General features: G+C 41.3%; 1 protein-coding gene across 5 annotated transcripts in view; it reads right to left on the bottom strand.

Annotated features, from left to right (window-relative positions):
* Window positions 1–14720, bottom strand: part of FRMD5 (FERM domain containing 5) — a 310436-nt gene extending 295716 nt beyond the window's left edge. For all 5 annotated transcript variants that reach the window (XM_080674440.1, XM_080674436.1, XM_080674438.1 and 2 more), the window contains exon 1: window positions 14405–14720. In XM_080674440.1, the coding sequence (XP_080530566.1) occupies window positions 14405–14506 (102 nt within the window). In that variant the 5' untranslated portion in view covers window positions 14507–14720. The remainder of the gene's footprint in view (window positions 1–14404) is intronic.
* Window positions 14721–15423: the final 703 nt, after the last annotated feature.

Below are 15423 nucleotides of genomic sequence, written 5' to 3'. Positions count from 1 at the left end.
ATTAGGCAAGTTATTTAACATCTCTAAGCCTCATTGTACTCATCTGTAATGAGGGACAATGATATTTTCTATCAAATGGGTAGGATTAAATAAAAGAGTGCATAAAAGTGTTTATCACAGGGTCAAAAACACATTAAGTACTCAATAAAATTTTAATGGATCAATTAATACATATTACAATTAAAATATGTAATATTTACATTATATCAAATAACTCTAAAACACAATAATGGCACCATGTTATGTAGCTGTACATTCATTTTCATTGTAATTATGTCAGAGAAACATTAAGGAGAGGAACAAAGAATAATAAGTAGGCAAAAACAGGCTACTGAAATATCATTTCTAAACCCTTATCTTTTTACTAGACTATAACTGACTTTATTTTCAAGCATCATATATCAAAACTTATCTACTTATAAATAATCCTACATAATATTGAAAGTAACTGGATCCTAATCAAGTGAAAAAACTTCAGTCACTCTGAACCATAAATCCTAACTAAAAATAATAAACATATTTGCTCAGGAAAACTAATCACCTTTTAAAAACTGTTTATTATTTTAAAAAATAAAATTACATGTTAGTATCACTTTAAACGCATGTTGTACATTTTGATATGTAGTACTTTCATCATTGTTAATTTTGTGATTTTCATGGTTATTTCCTTTTTAATTCCTGATTAATTTAGGACTGCATCTTAAGTTTCTCAAACAAGTACTTTTTAAGAACATTTTCTTTTATTATCTTCTAACTTAACTACCTACATTATGGTTAGAGGATGCGTTCTAAATGTTAGCAATTGTTGGAAATTTGTTGAGACTACCTTTCTGACCTGGCAGTTGGTCAGTTTTTGTAAATGTTCCATGTGTAATTGAAAATAATCAGCATTGTGCATTTATTAAATGCAGGATTCTATTTAAATGGCAGATCAAGGTTATTAATTTATTACTCAAATATCCTGCCTAATTCCTCAGCTTCTGATAGTATCTCTCACTGTGGTAATGGACTTGTCATTTTTCTCCCTATAATTTTGTCAGTTAATGTTTTATATATTTTGAAACTGTGCTAAGTACAAATAAATTCATGATGGTTTTATTATCAAAAAATAATAAATAAAAACTGTTTATTATATTATAATTACAGACTCACAAGAAATTGTAAAACTAGTATAAACATGTCTCATGTATCCTTCCCCCAGTTTCCCCTTATGGTAACATCTTATAAAACTACTAGAGGCCCGATGCGCGAAAATTCATGCAAGAGTAGGCCTTCCTTCTTCCAGCACCCGGGACCCCAGCTCGCTTCCCCCCGGGGCTGCCCGCAGGCACTTGGGACCCAGGCTGGCTTCCCTCCAGCCCTGGCTTCGTCAGAAAGGACATCCGGAAGATGGCCGGTCTAATTAGCGTCCCTTTTATTATTATAGCTAGTACATTATCAAAACCAAGAAACTGATGTGTAAATCCTATATAATAAAAGTGTAATATGCAAATAGACCAAATGGCAGAACTGAACAACCAATCAAAGTATAATATGCTAATGATATGCTAAGGCTGCTCAACCACTCGCTATGATGTGTACTGACCACCAGGGGGCAGACAGTCAACTGGTCAACCAGTTGCTATGACGTGCACTGACCACCAGGGGGCAGATGCTCCGACTGGTAGGTTAGTTTGCTGCTGGGGTCCCGCCGATGGGGACTGAGGGAGATGGGCTGGACACACCTTGGAGCCCTCCCGCAGTCCCTCCCCGACCTGGACCTGATCGTGCACCAGTGGGGTCCCTCAGCCTGGCCTGTGCCCTCTCACAATCTGGGACCCCTCAGGGGATGTCGGAGAGCCAGTTTCAACCCAATCCTGCAGGCCACTCCCCTTGGGAGGGCGCCAAGCACAGGGCTCATGGCTGGCGAGTGCTGCTGTGGCAGCTTCTTCCAATCGGGACTGACTGGGCGCGAGCCCACGCCAGGCACAGTGGGGCCGGGATAAGCGGGAGCAGCAGGTAGAAGATGCAGGCGGCATTGGACTGCGGGTTTCGGCCGGATCCCTGCAGGCCACCCAGAGGGACCCTACCCGTGCACCGAGCCTCTAGTTAAAATATAATTCACATCATAAAATTACCACTTTAACGTGGGCAATTCAGTGGTTTTTAATATATTCCTAGACTTGCACAACCACCTTTTAAAGTCACAATAATGTAATTCTAAAGACCAGAAAATCTGATGTATTCATTTTGTTTATCTGTTTGGGGTTTTTTTTGTTGCTGCTGTTGTTGTTAATCCTCACCCAAGCATATTTTTTTCAACTGATTTTTAGAGAGAGTGGAAGGGAATAGGGGGGAGGGGGGAGCGTACGAGAGAAAGAGAGAGAAACATCAATTGGATGCCACCCACATGAGCAAATGGGATTAAATCTGCAACCCAGGTACATGCCCTTGACTGGGAATCGAACTTTTTGGTGGGTGAGGGGGACACTCTAACCACTGAGAAACGCAGGCCAGGACTGATGTGTTCATCTTTAAAAATCTGTTTAGCTCAAATCAGAGGTAACTTTACATTTGCATTATTAATAATCCTCTTTATCAGAGGTAACACTTTCATTCATGCACATCTACAATCAACCTTTGTTAAGCCCCAGCTAAGACCTTAGCTACTAATGGTACAAAGATTTCAGCTCTGCCTTTCAAACAGTTCACTGTCTACAGAGAGGTAGATGTGTACTTAAATATTTACATTTTAGTATGGAAAGTGCTATAATAAGATCCACAAGGCACTGCCCAGCAACACTGGGGAGGGAGTCCACCCTGGAATAAGGAGGTGATTTGATGAGAGACTGGTGATTCCTGCAGCAAGAGAAAATGCATATGCAGGATGATAGGAAACAAAGCTAAAAGACTATTATTCAGTAGGCAATGGGAAAGCTTTAAGGATTTTAAAAAGAAATGTCAGAGTTGCATTTTGGAAGCATGTGAAAGGTAGGAATGGGCTCACTGCTCCACAGGGGGGTAAAACCAGACCATTTGAACCCCATATCTGGCTAGCATAAATGAGAGCCAGGGGGGGCAATGCAGGAGGCTCTGATGCCTGTCACCACTGAGGCTGCAGTAGAAGAGGAAGACTGAATTCACTGTGATCCCTATCATGCCTCAAAAACACCTGGGCACTTGTAACTTCTTGCAAGTTCCCATTTCATCCTACCTAACAGAAGAAGCCTGACGGAGTGAGTGGATTCAGCTTTGTCATGCTCCAATAAAATCCTGCTGGTCATTAAAATATTGAAATATTTCTCTACAAATAGCCACTGCTCTGAGAGGCTCCTCCTCTCTTCCCTAGAACCACCCTCAACCTCCAGAATTCCACGTTCAATCATGTCTGACCCAGCAGAGGGCCCCAGACCCAGCTCCAGTGCACTCTAGCAGTCTTGGTGAGTGAGGTATTCACGGTGACTCATTGATAGTTGAATATTTTAAGTATCACTCCCACATGGGGGGCAAGTCCAGAGAGATACTTCAAAGTTAAACCATTAAGCCTCTACTATCACACACAGCTGCAACAATAGAAAAATTGATCTCCAACACCCTTTCATTATCCCCAATCCAGATTCTCCCTCCAGATCCAACCAGGTATTTCTGCTTAAGGCTCATCTTGCTCCATCCCAAATGTTTCTCTGATTTTGATCTTTAGTGTCTCCCCTCAGCCAATTATTTCAATCTCCCTCAAATTTCACTAATTTCAGCTGCCCGGAATAGACTTTCCTGGCCATGAGCAGTCACCATGTCCACTCAATCCCTAAGTGTCATACCTGAAGTCACGGAGACATAGAGCCTCATTAGGTCTATTCATCCATTATGAAATAATTGCAAAAAAGTTAACAGGAAATTCTGAACATACTGAAAATTAATCTCAGTCCAGACCCAAGATGTCAATTTATTTAGATGTTTGTATTACCTTAAGCTCCAATTAATTAAAATACACAACACTTGTGTTAAAAGTAAAGGTCATGTATCACATTGTTTTAATGTATATTTAAATATGTTATGCTTGAATACTTTTAAACACCTTCCACCACCACCATCATAAAAGGTGTAACCACCACACAAAGAATGTGCCAATAAGCAAAGGTATAGCTTAGTAGTAATGGCGATCAGAAATTGTGATAAAAGACTGTATTAAATGAGTGGCCCAAAGTATAAGTTAGCATAAAACAAAGGCGATAATAAGAAATAGAAGAGCTATTGTGTCAGAAAAGATGGTATGAAATAAAATTGTGGAATCTGGGAAGTAAAGTTTATCCACTTGTCACTTTCTTTTCTAATATATTTTTATTTATTTCAGAGAGGGAGACATAGATAGAAATATCAATGATGAGAGTCATTGATTGGCTGCCTCCTGCACGCCCCACACTGAGGATCCAGCCTGCAACCCAGGCATGTGCCCTGACCAGAAATCTAACTGTGACTTCCTGATTCGTAAGTCGACTCTCTACCACCGAGCCATTCCAGCTGATCTGTGGCTATTCATTTAAAACATGCTTATTAAATTACCCAAAGTGTATTTGAAAATAAGCAAAGACAGTGTTGATTTTTTTTCATATAAGCTATGCTGCTTATGAAATCTGACACTGCAATAGTTGGTTCAGTATCTTTATATCCTGCAACGACACCAAGCAAACTTCCATTCCATTTTTTTAAAAGCCTATTTCACATGCATTGACATCTAAAGCTTGGCATAGATTGAAGAAGTTGCACTGTAGTGCTGGAACTACCTTATGTTTTGATCAGACTTTTATCTTTCAACAGCCAAATTTCTTCTGAGTGGGCTCCCAAAGAGCTGATGAGATCTTCTGTTGTACAGATGAGTGTGTACTGTGAAACTGCAGGCTCATTATGCCTTGTAACATCCCAGGCATCATTGCCAGTCCATAGAGTCTTTCTGATCCACAACCTTCCAATTCCATAACTCAGGGGGAACTTTTGGGTTTTTCTAAAGGGAAAAACCTGAGAAGAGGGTAGGCTGGATGCCTCCTCCAGCCTAAATTACCCCTCGTAGTACTTGAGAGCCTTAGATGACGTGATTAATTCTGCCTCCTTGTGTTGTGATCAATGTTCTTGTCTGCTTGACTCGTGCCAAGCAGATTCTTACTGACACATCCTGCCTAGAGCTTTTGGAATCCTTTGGGACTCCTAAAGCCAACTCGTCCACTCAGGTGTCCTCAAAATAAGGCTGGGGTCCAGGCTCTTGAGTTAAATCAAGCTATAGAGAAAGCAGGCTCTGCACCTGTGTGGAGGCAAAGGATAATTTGCCTGTCTATGGATGCCTGGATGCAATACCAGACTGTTAGGGTTCACAGTGATTGGCTTTTTCCTACTACAAATTCAATGGAAGTGGCCAGACATGTGAGTGTGCCCTGGGGCATGCTGTTCTGATGTGCCACTATTTCTTTTAGGTCTTGGGCCTGTGGGCCTGTGCTAATTTATCTGGCTCTCATAATACCATTTCACAGCAAGCCTCCTTAATCTCTCCAACAAAGTGGAGTGCCCATATTGTCAGTCATTCCCCTATTCATCAGTCTTTAGACTATCCCTTCTTTTTTTCCTTTTCCAGAGCAAAATAACCTATTAGCATTGGCTTTCTGCCGAACACTGATTGCCCAAATGCCAAATAGTGCTTTCTTAGAGGCTCCCATTCCCAAAGCTCTAGCCTGGCATTGTTTTGAGGGCTAAAAAGTGCACCCTGTGTAGGGCTGGGAACTTGGAAGCTGGCAGACCTGGGCTCACTGGGGAATCTAAAGCTGCACTCCTTCGTCTTCTAGCAAAGCTATTCTTGGTGGCTACTTAGGTTTGGGAACAGAAATGCTAAGTATGCCTTTTAGGGACCCATGGGTCATAGTTGCTAACCGTTTAGGTGGCAATGTATCAGTTAAAGGATTTTCAAACATCAGTTAAATGTTGGAATTTGATACCCTCGTTTTGGTCAGATAAGTAAACTGATGCCAGGGATGAGGTCTCCTGGAAATAAAATTCACATGTAGTTGCTGCAGCCACAGAATTAAGACTGATATCTGAATCTACCTTGGTGCAATTGCTTTGTGAAGAATCTTAATCTGTGTTATACAGTTTTGGGATTAGATTTAACCTAACGCCAAATGCGTTTATTTTTCGTTTAGATTGACTCCTCTGAACACGTCAAGAACGATTGAAATTTGCTGACAGCAATTTTTCCTTGTAGACAAGTAGATTTCTCTTGTTTGCCTCAACTGTACCAGCGTAAGTCAGATAAACATAGTAGACTAAGTATATTTGGCTTTACATTTTTAGCTTTTCTACCTAGAAGGAACCTGCTATTTTGTCAGCCTGGAATGCCCTTTACCCACCCCACCCCACCCCCACCCCCCATAACCCATTTTCTGCTTTGGAACTCTTTCATGACCTAGTTCAAATCACAACTCCTTTGAGAAATATCTGTTAATTTTGAGTCCCCCACATTTGCACCGCCATAGCCTATCGCCTTGTCACAGCCCTGAATTCCAGGATGTTTTACAGTTTGCAATTCACATGTTTGCAGTCCCTCAGCCCTTAGGCACCTTTACTCCTTCCTAATCCTTCCGTGCTTTAAATTCTAAAAATTTTCTTGAAAATCAATATACAAATATAAAATAATCATATTATTTTTAGGTCAGGGAACACAAAAATAAGAGCATCAAATTGGAATTATGACCCACTATAGAATGTTTAGAATCCTGCCCACTTGAAGATAGTTATGCATTATCTGCAAAATAACCTAATTTTTACCTTACAAGGGTAGAGAATCCGTTAAGGCCATTGCGAAGAAAATAAAAAGTTAAAAAATGTGAGATTGACTCTTGGCTTCTCCTTCGCATCTTTTATATTCAGTCAATCAGCAAGACTCATCAACTGTGTCTACTAAATCTCTGTATAACCCATTAGTAGTGATTCTCAAACCACAGCAAACATAAGACTCACCTGAGAGACTTCCTAAAACAGATTGCCGAGCTCTATCACATCAGTTAAATGTTGGAATTTGATACCCTCGTTTTGGTCAGATAAGTAAACTGATGCCAGGGATGAGGTCTCCTGGAAATAAAATTCACATGTAGTTGCTGCAGCCACAGAATTAAGACTGATATCTGAATCTACCTTGGTGCAATTGCACTATCTGATTTATTAGGTCTGCAGTAGGGCCAAGAATTTGTATTTAACAAGTACCCAGGTGAAACTGATGCTGATCATCCACAATCCATACTTTGAGAAGCCACTGCTTTAACCCATCTCTCTTGCTTTTAACAAGGTTCACAATTTCTACAAAAGGAAAAGGGCCCCTGAGTTGTGACACAATAAGATGGCTCTAATAAGACATAATAGCTAGGTTTGGTCCTGATCTTGAATGGTTTCCCTTGGTAAGCAGTGATTGTCTGAGGCTTTGAAACAATCCTTAATATATAGGAATGAATCCTAGAGCATTTCTGGAGTGGTCTAGTGTTTCTAAATATGGACAGCAGATGAGGTCATGGTTATGCAGGGAGTCAGAAGTAGAGGAGGGGGAATAAAAGCTATAATCACTGTCAAAGGGGTGTTTTCTGTAGACAAGTGAATGGAGCTATTGTACACAAACTCAGTAGTTGCCAAGCATGTGGCCTAATTATTTTGCCTGTATGAGCATGGCACGGAAGGATCTCCTTAGAGGACTTATTTCACACAAGTTGTGTCTAGTTTGACGTTAGCACGCAAAAGCCTGGAGCATTTGAACCTAAGAGTTGTTACAAGTTCCTGCCTTCCAAATCCAGGATGTTATACAATTAAGTTGGAAAGACCACAAAGGCAAAACACCATTCTTAGAAATAGTATAGCAATTACAATTGGTGAAAGACCAATGCAAGGGCCCTATCTTGTTTAAAATGTTGACAACAACAATGAGGATCACAAGGTGGTCTTGGGAGGCAAGAGGTCCATAATTTAAATCTAGAAGCTGGCCTCCCACAGAAACTGTTCTCCCTAGTCTATCTTTGGCTCTACCTATATTTAAAATGTTTGTAGAAGTTCAAAAAGTTGTATTGCCAACTTAAAGGAATGGAAGACCCAGCTACGAAGGACATGACAAGGTGTTATGCACTTCTAACAAATAACCAGGTGAAACTGATGTTGATCATCCACAAACCATACTTCGAGAAACCACCGCTTTAACCCATCCCATGCTTTGGTACTCTTTGTGTTTCTCAGCTGCATGAGAAAACCATTAAGGCGGTTGGCCTGAGCCCCAAAGGTTAAAAGGTAGAGAACAGAGGGATAAGAACTGCCACCTGGCCCTGACCGGTTTGGCTCAGTGGATAGAGCGTCGGCCTGCGGACTGAAAGGTCCGGGGTTCGATTCCAGTCGAGGGCATGTACCTTGGTTGCGGGCACATCCCCGGTAGGAGGTGTGCAGGAGGCAGCTGATCGATGTTTCTCTCTCATCGATGTTTCTAACTCTCTATCCTTCTCCCTTCCTCTCTGTAAAAAATCAATAAAAATATATTAAAAAAAAAAAAAAAAAAAAAAAGAACTGCCACCTGACCTCTAGGAGAACAGCACCCTTCTCCCTAAGCACCATGTAGTGAGAGAAGCTGTAAGGTTGTTGCCAATCCTCCATTATATTCACATCTGTTGGACAAGCTCTGGCGAGGCACAGCTGAAGAAGAGTGACCTCCAAGAGGCTGCTCCACGAAACAGGGTGCGCAGAGTCAGACAGAACGTTACAGATGAGACTGTCAGAGAGAAAATGAAGTCAGCTTAAAATAGACATAATTAGAAATAGGTTGGGAAACATGGTTCACTTCCTGTTGGGGCAAAATGTTAGAAAATGAGGCTGTGAGGTCATTTTATGTGATACTGACTTAGGGGAAAGGAGTCAAGGAGGTTTCTGTGACTGGGTAATCCCTATACTCAGTATCTTAATTCTGCCAGACCTAATGCTCCATGGAGCACTGCACTACAGTGTCCATTTGACCTAAGCCTTCTAAACCTGCAAAGGTGGAGAGGAGGAACCTGAAAAGCTTGAAATCCTAAGAGATTAATTTAAAAATTATAGAAGCTTTAGACTGGAGCTCCACTCATTCAACAAAAGATAACTGCAGAAAGTTATCAGAGACCTCAAAGGCTCCATAAAATATCATATTTACATACTGTACCTCTCACCAGGGAGAGGAGTTGCAAAATGGTTTAGAAATGGATGAGTTGAAACTATAAAAAGGGTTGTACAGTTGTTGGAAATGTTTATTGTTTTCAGGCATAAGAAATTTTAGTGTTGAAGTTAACACAGCAATCATGTAGCACAAACAAATCAAAACAAATATTTATTGAACTATAACTATGTAAAGCACTGAAATAGGTACTATAATTCTTAGGGCTTAAGATTTACAGTTTTCTCTTGACTCTCTTCTTTATAAGTTCTAAAGTACAATCTATATGAAAATAAAGTTCTAAAAGTAATTAAAAATATTTTAATATAGTAGTTGTTATATCACTGGCAAATCCCTTCTAAAACTAATGCTTTGCTTCTTCTGATTGTGAGTTATACATTTTAATACCTATCCATAAACCAAATAAATAATAAAAATGACTAGTTTTTGTCTTTAGGTTGTCTGATTTCATTTTGGCAAACATTTTTGTGTGTGTCATATTAATGATAGCACAGACATGATAAAGAGTCTCTGGACAATGTAGCAAAAACAAGAATCAAAAACCACATGCTCTTCTATTTTACACTATGTTGAATAGCCTCATCTAGCATATTCATTCCAAGCATTTATAGAATGCAAATTAATACAAATACCATTGAGTAAAACCTGATGTGGTGAATGCTTCTAGGTTTCTTTTAGATGCCATTGATGCTGCCTTAAACAGTACTTTTTCAAACACAAAAAGAATCAGAGCAAAAATAGACATCTAGAATGTACCTTCTGTGTGAAAAAGGATGATTTGCATTCATTTTCTGTAATAAATGTTTAAATACACAAATTAAGAAACAGAATACAAGGGATGTTAGGATTCTAGAGGGCTAATTCTGGAACTATCTTAGTTTTAAGAATTAGTCTTGCTTATTATTGTAACAGAGATCCTGAGACAGCATAATTACTTTTAAAATAAAATATTTTTTAAAATTCACGAAAATACAATGAAACCAAGGACTCCACTGACCAGATATGAAACTGAAGTTCTTAGAAAAGACAAATCACGGCCCAGGCAATAAGTGCCCCTCTAAAGCCAAAGACTTGGTAGGATAGAAGGAAAGCAAAGATGAACACTTAAAATTTAAAGAACAGTTCTAATAAAGATTCCAATCATCCCAGCTTTGGATTTTACAATTTCATTGAGATTTATCAGTAGTCCTCTTAAGGGAACTTACAGCTTAAGTAAAACATTTCTCAACTCTATTTTTTTATTTGCATAGAATAAGGCCCAGTGTAAGTATAGTATATTACTCTGTTTAAATTTTCCTGTTATTTGTAATATTTCTAACTAATTTTCTCTTTACTGTGAAATAAGTATTAATATTCCCGTTTTATAGATGAGGAAATTAAGGTATAGACAGGTGAAGTGACCTAGGGAGAATGGATAAAGGGGAAAAGATGGGATTTAGAGACAAAAGAATCAGCCACCTGGTAGCTTTGAGCAAGTCCCTTCACCTGGGCCTGTCTTTCATTTATAAAATGAGGATAATACCACCTACCTCTCAAATGAATGAAGCGTATAGCAGAGAGCCTCGTACAGGATTAGCCATTCAACAAACATCGGCTCTCCCACAAATCCACAATCCCATTTTCTTCAGCTAGTACAATGGGTATAATGTTGTGAGGTACATGAGATAATATAACACAGGTAGAATACCTGACAAATACAGGGCTCAATACATCTGCTCTCTCCCCTAATATTGCCTCCCTTACTAAGGGTAAGGGTACAGTTACTAAGTGGCTGAGCCACAGTTAGTAAGTGGCTGAGCCACATCAAACCCAAACCTTAATTTCATTATAGAACTGTCTCTGCACACACACATTTTTATTAATGGTAGTACCTCATTAACTGCAAAAACCAATTTAACCTAGCTGTTTAATCACTAGTTATTTGAATAAGTTCCAGTAAAATCAAATTCTTTTATAGGGTAACTCTACTTTTCAATAATCACAAAAGGGATTAATATTTCTGACTTGAAAATATGTATTTTCTAATACATATTTCTACTAGCACTTATGCAACAAATATTCTTAATATTTTATAAACTATTATAATCTCAAAGGTAGTTAAAAGTCTATTCCTTACGATATCATATGCCTAAGCTTTAAAATTACTCCATTTGGTATATTGCATTCAAAGATATTAGGTAGCTTTTTTACTTTTCCTATTTTTCTACCAAGTAAAATAACAAAGTAAGGCAGTAAATGTGGTAAATAAATATAGATATGAATAAAATGAAACAGATGTGTGAAAAATATGGACCAGATCTGCATTTATGAGACAATGACCTTCAAAACTGGCAGGGAGCTGTTAACAATGTTCTTCAACAGGGGAGCAATTACACTACAACCTTACTATGTATGTGTACTTTCATTTCTCATGGTCTACAAATACATTTGCATATCAGAAAGAATAAAAGAATAGTTTGATAAATGTGGCAACCTTCATTGAGAGGCCATAAGGCATTTTCATCACCTTAATAATCACATCCTAAATGCCAGATCAGTATAACTGCTGCAATGTTAAAGGCTAGCTAGACCAATACTTTTGACAGAATTTCCTACAACTGAAATGTACCAAATGTGGCTATTGCAACTCTGCTTTTGTAATACCCTAAGTGGTGTCTAATTATCTCAAGAAGCTCTGAAATAAATAACTTATTTAAATAAAAATATGGCATACAATACTATAAGGAAAAGAAGTTCAAATTGTCACCAAATTTTTAAAAAATATACGGTACTGCAATTCCTAAAATGTTGGGAATATTGCTTTAACCTAATAAGTAGCTCACAGTTTCTTTCAATTTTGATTTTAAAACCCCTGTACCCAGTATTTTACAAATAAGCACACAAACACACACACAGAAATGCACAAGGGGAAAAGTTGCTAAGAAAAGCTGAGTCTCTGAATGCTCAGACAAGCTATATAAACAAAATGTTAATTTCACATAAAATACTGTCTTTTCTTACATTTCCTCACATAGTTAAAAGCAAAAGCAATTCACAATAGTGGTGCCCCAAAATAACCATATTATATATACTTTAGAATTCCTGTGTCTTTTAGATTTTATGCAAGAATCACCATGCACAATCATTAACATGTCTAGACAGTGGACACATTACAGTATGGTCATGTTATACCAAGCTTAATTTTTAAAATTGTATTTTTAATTTTCCTAAATTTCTATAACATTAAATTATAATAAATAAACACAACCATATAGTAAGCATAAATCCAAAAAGTTCTGCTTAACTTAAAAACAGTATTTTTTCAATAGTAATGAAAACTACCCACAACTTTAAAGGTTCTACTAACTGGGAAAAATAACCAATTGCCTTATTGTGATACCTTAAAACCACAAGATTATCACTAGTGGAGTGAAGGCATGAATTGTGTTTCATTTTTACTCTACACCTTGGCAAAAGTTAATGACCTGTCCTGGGAATTTTATTTCACCGTATGTATACCCCGAAAGTATTTTTAGGAGTCATGAAGTCTTAATCTTGCACTGCTCTTAATATGCTGTTGTGTAAAGCCTTAAATTTTAAAACAAAAGGATAAATACTTAAAAAGCTCTAGACAATGTATTCAAATGGTGAAAATGTCAACTCAATATTTTCTCCTCCCCCACTAAAAAAAACAAAAAACTGTACATGACATAAAGATACAATAGAAACAAAAAGTAGCATGCCACTTATTCAGTAAGGAAATAATACATAACATCTCTATCATATTCAACTACAATAATCCTTTCACTTGATGGCTAGAATCTTTATGGTTGCTTAATCTGTATTTAAGTGACCTTAGAAAGAGATTTTGTTCTTTTTCTCTGCCCTCCCGGATCTTTGGCAGCAGTCATCCCTTATGCCCAGAGCTGGTTTGGGAGGCGGGGGGAGTGGAGTGGAGAGAAGGCAGAGCTGAGCACGGAGTCAGCAGAGGCAGCTGCTCTCATACACTACCCAGCGTCTTTCTCACACACCGCTATTTTCCGCTATTGAGCATTGTCAGCAAATAAATAAATAAATAAATAAATAATAAATAAATAAATAGGGACCGAGGGGGTAGGCAGGGAGACAAAGAGAGTAGGACCTGGGCCGACAGTTTTTGTCTGCCACATCTGAGGCGAGAAGCCCTCTGATTTCTTGCTGATATAGGGATCAGGTGAGACCCCTGCGGGTTCAACTCAATTTGCTTCTCCAGAAAGAGCAGTTTTCCGGCAGTGAGCGCAGGATCCACCCAGCTGCTGAACTAAACACCGGAGCATTGTCAGTGTTTTCTATCTCTGACTTTATAAAGGAGGAGAGAGGACTGTGACCGCGTTCCTGGGGAAGACTACTACTCATGACGTGCCACACAGCAGTAGTGAAGGAACATTAAGCCAGAGGTAGTAAAAAGCCCTTCAAAAATACCAGGTTCTGGGAAAATGCTGTGCAGCATTATCTTATTGTTGGCCTTTTTTTTGTAAGTCACCGATTCTTTCTTGCCACTGTCAACCCTGAAATCGCTGGGACTTGTTGCTAAATCTTCACCTCACGCCCCCCAGAACTGCCCAACAGAATAAGATTTGGGGAGCGAACGGCGGAAGGGGGCCTAGATCTTTAACACTCAGAGGGCTGGCTGGGTTGCCTTCAATAGGCCACTATGCCTGGGCTGCGCGTTCAGTTCTACCTTCAGAGAGCTCTGACTCACAAATGCTGGGGAAGGCGGGGGGAGATTATGACATATACCATTATCCTTCCAACCAAGGGGAGATAAGAAAAGCCTGCTAGCCGTCCTTGCTGGGCCAGAGAGCCAAAGCCTGCGCCCCCCACCCCCCTCGACGGGGCGGCCAGGGAAGGAGCCTCCAGCCCGGCCCGCCTTCCTCCGGACGCCCGCGTAAGATGCCCCCTACCCGGGCTGGCTCCAGAAGCCAGGATGAAGCGCCCTTACCCCGGGAAAGAGCAGGGAACGAGTTGGGGATCCGGAACGCGGTGACTCGCCCCGCAGCGGCGCAAAACGCCCAGTGCCTGGCCACGGACAGGGGCTCCGGAGGAGGCGCCCTGCAACGGGGCCGTCCTCCGTAGCCAGGGGCGGACAAAGCGCTGGGGTCTGGGGCGACTCCGGGCAGCGGCCAAAGGAAAGGGCCAAGTTGGGCAGACACAGGGGATGAAGGGGTCCCGCGGGCGGGGCGGCGCGGCACTGACCTGGATGGTGCAGGTGTACTCGCTGTCGTCCAGCAGCCGCACGGTGCAGCTGTACTCGCGCTCCAGGCTCCTGCTGCTGCCGCTCATCAACCTGCTCAGCATCTTCCCGCCCGCCCGCCGCCCCCGGGAGAGACGCCGCGGCGCTGCGGACCCCGGACTAGGCGCCCCTCAGCGGGGCAGCTCCGCGCCGAACCCGGGCACCTGCACCATCACTCCAGCCCGGTCGCCGCCGCCGCCGCCTCCTGCTGGCCCCGCTCCTCCTCCTCCTCCCGGTCCGCCACCGCCTCCCCCAGCTCAGAGCAAGCACCGTGCTCTCACTCCTCGGTGCCCTAGTGTTGGTGCCCAGCTCCTGGGGCGGGGCCTCGTCCGGCGGGGGCCCAATGGGGGTCAGCGCGGCGGAACCGAGTGGCAGATGGCACAACCAATTGAAATAGTATGTTGGAATGATGGACAAGTTAGGGAAGCAATCACGGGAAAACAGTCGGAAAGAGCCAAGCCGGACCAGCCTTCTAGCGTCCCAAACGAGGGGCTCTTCTCCCTGCAATTTTTACAAAAGCTATTTCCCCTCCCCCGAGCCAGATGTGGGCACTCGCCAGGACCGACGCCTGCTGTTTGGAATACATTCTGGCTCTGCTTCAGAAGCCAAGTCCTATACTCTGCTACGCCGCGGTTCCCGCCCTCTCAGGAGTCGGGGCGGTGCGAGACCACAATCCCGGCACCTGCAGAATGCACGCACCTTCCGCTCTAGACCTGGAGGCTGCCCCAACCTGCGCGCTATCCCACGTCTCCCGGACGAGCCTCTCTGCCCTAGCCCTCTTATTTTGGGGAACATCTACATTCTACAGTATTTTACAGGAGCTACTGAAGTGAGTAAAAGCTGGAGGGTTCGCGGATATTCTTAAGCACCCAGGTTTAACCCCTAGGAAACCCTTCACTCTTAATACCCTTTGCCTCCTTCCTTTTATTTTCAGAAAACTCAAAAGGAGACTGGGGTGTCCTCCTTCAGACAATATGGAGCA

The sequence above is a fragment of the Plecotus auritus genome, assembly GCF_963455305.1.
Source record: "Plecotus auritus genome assembly, chromosome: 1".
NCBI classification, from domain to species: domain Eukaryota; kingdom Metazoa; phylum Chordata; class Mammalia; order Chiroptera; family Vespertilionidae; genus Plecotus; species Plecotus auritus.
The sequence above is the reverse complement of the archived record's forward strand: the minus strand, read 5'-3'. Positions and strand labels throughout refer to the sequence as shown.